General features: G+C 51.3%; 2 protein-coding genes across 2 annotated transcripts; both read left to right on the forward strand.

Annotated features, from left to right (window-relative positions):
* Positions 1–333: 333 nt before the first annotated feature.
* Positions 334–956, forward strand: H257_19460 (hypothetical protein; the record flags this gene model as incomplete). The annotated part of the gene is made up of 2 exons (XM_009848603.1): positions 334–426; positions 624–956. The coding sequence occupies 2 exons, from the start codon at positions 334–336 to the stop codon at positions 954–956; spliced, it is 426 nt and encodes a 141-aa protein (XP_009846905.1).
* Positions 957–990: 34 nt separating this feature from the next.
* H257_19461 (hypothetical protein) lies at positions 991–1,343 on the forward strand (the record flags this gene model as incomplete). Its single annotated transcript, XM_009848604.1, has 2 exons — positions 991–1,110; positions 1,158–1,343. 2 exons carry the CDS (start codon positions 991–993, stop codon positions 1,341–1,343), a joined length of 306 nt encoding a protein of 101 aa, XP_009846906.1.
* Between the last annotated feature and the right edge of the window lie 587 nt (positions 1,344–1,930).

Consider the following 1,930-nt stretch of genomic DNA (forward strand, 5'->3'; position numbering starts at 1 on the left):
CCAGACAAAGAGGCCGACGCGAGTTTTGGGCCACGACGAACCACGCCACATCGAAACGCGCCACCGCAAGGTCGTACGATTGCTGATTGGTTGACTCTGGTGGTGGAAGTTGGCCTGTCTCAAACTTGGCCCCAACTGATCGCTGCTGCCACGTGGTGGTGCGGTTATGCTGGGATTGAGTACATCTTGCTGCTCAAAGTCAGTGCCGATGCGACGCGGTTTGAATACCGTTTCTACGACATCGTCACACCTGGGGTACTTCCCGACGTGCCAACACGCGGTTTTCAACAAAGCATCAGACCGGATCCACGTGCTATCAACATCGAATTCAACATGCGCCGCATCTTGTCCATCCCCCCAAATCAACCGCTTCCTCCCGGAGTGAACCAAGTCGCTGTTGTGAACCTCCGCGACATCATGGATTCTGTCATCAGCAGCATTTGAGAAGTGGATTTTAAGGCACTAATCAAAATCATTGATTTCGACTGCGTAGTCCAATTTGAACTGGCCTTTGTCTGTACAACAATTAGTAATTCCAACTTGGTTCAAACTTTCGTCATTAAGGGCACAGTAGTTTGCTCCAGTTGGTGGCATTTTAATATTTGATTTATTTGCTATGCAAGGAGCAAGACTATACGTCTCACGCGAACGCGTCGACGTGCGTGAAGTCCAAGTGCACGGCCGTCACCAAGGTCATGTCGTACACGGACGTGACGCCGAACGACGAAGACGAGCTCAAGGCGGCGGTGGCACGGCAGGCCGTGTCCGTGGCGATCGAAGCTGACCAGCCCGAGTTTCAGTTTTACAAGTCGGGCGTGTTCCACAGGAGTTGCGGGACCAAGTTGGACCACGGCGTGCTGGTCGTGGGCTACGGCACGAAGGATGGCGACAAGTATTGGAAGGTCAAGAACTCGTGGGGCGAAGAGTGGGGCGCCGCCGGGTTCATTGGCCCGTGACATTGGCGTCGAATTAGGGCAGTGCGGAGTGGCCATGGTACCCAGCTACCCCACGACGTCGATCATATCCGCCGGCGCACCGCCCCCTGCGGACGAAACTGTGACGACCGTGGTCGATGTGGGCTCTGCGGTGGAGATTTCGCAATGCGGAGATGTCGGTGGCGTTCAGCAACCTTAGCGTGACCCCCCGCCAACCCCAAGCGCGGCAAACCCATCCATTTTCTCGGGAATGGCGTGATCAAGAGCGCGTTTGAGTCTGCGCCCTTGACCATTGCCGTGAAATTGGCCGGCCAAGTGGTCTACAGCCATGATGGCAGTTTGTGCGGAACGACCCACATTCCGTTGCCGCTGGGGCTGGGCCACATTATCATGACCGATATGCCTTGACAACGAAACCTCGCCACCACAGTAGACAATTGCAGCTGTCAATCAACCTACTAACTTAGTATTTATTAATGTTATCGTTATCAATGCATATGGGCTTACTTGTAACGTTACTAGCAAGTGCGAAATCTTGACTTTCCAGACTAAAACTTCGAATCGAACTTCGAAGCTTGCACACTTTGGAAATTTGTAGATTTTCTAAAAATAGCTGCATAAATCTACAAAACGACAAACTAGGCGATCTTCTTTCCGTACGCCGCACGGGATCAACGAGCTGATAGCGGGGCTGCCCACCATGTTCGCCGCCGAGACCGTCGAGCAGGATGATGACGACAACGTCGAGTACCGAATATTCATTTTTCATGAATACATACTAGTATATATTGTGAATTCGCTACAAACTTCCAAAATTCGCATGGTTTGTCGAATCAATATTGAATCACGCTGGAGTTTTGATTGGTTGAGTATACTTGTCCTTTCTGCAAGAGCCAATCAATCAAATCCACTCAAAACTGGATTAGCCAATAGCGTCGATTCGTGATTCGATTCGGCGGCGAGATTCGATTCGACGGGGTCTTGAAATTCATATT

Source organism: Aphanomyces astaci (genome assembly GCF_000520075.1).
Source record: "Aphanomyces astaci strain APO3 unplaced genomic scaffold supercont1.629, whole genome shotgun sequence".
NCBI classification, from domain to species: Eukaryota; Oomycota; class Saprolegniomycetes; order Saprolegniales; family Verrucalvaceae; genus Aphanomyces; species Aphanomyces astaci.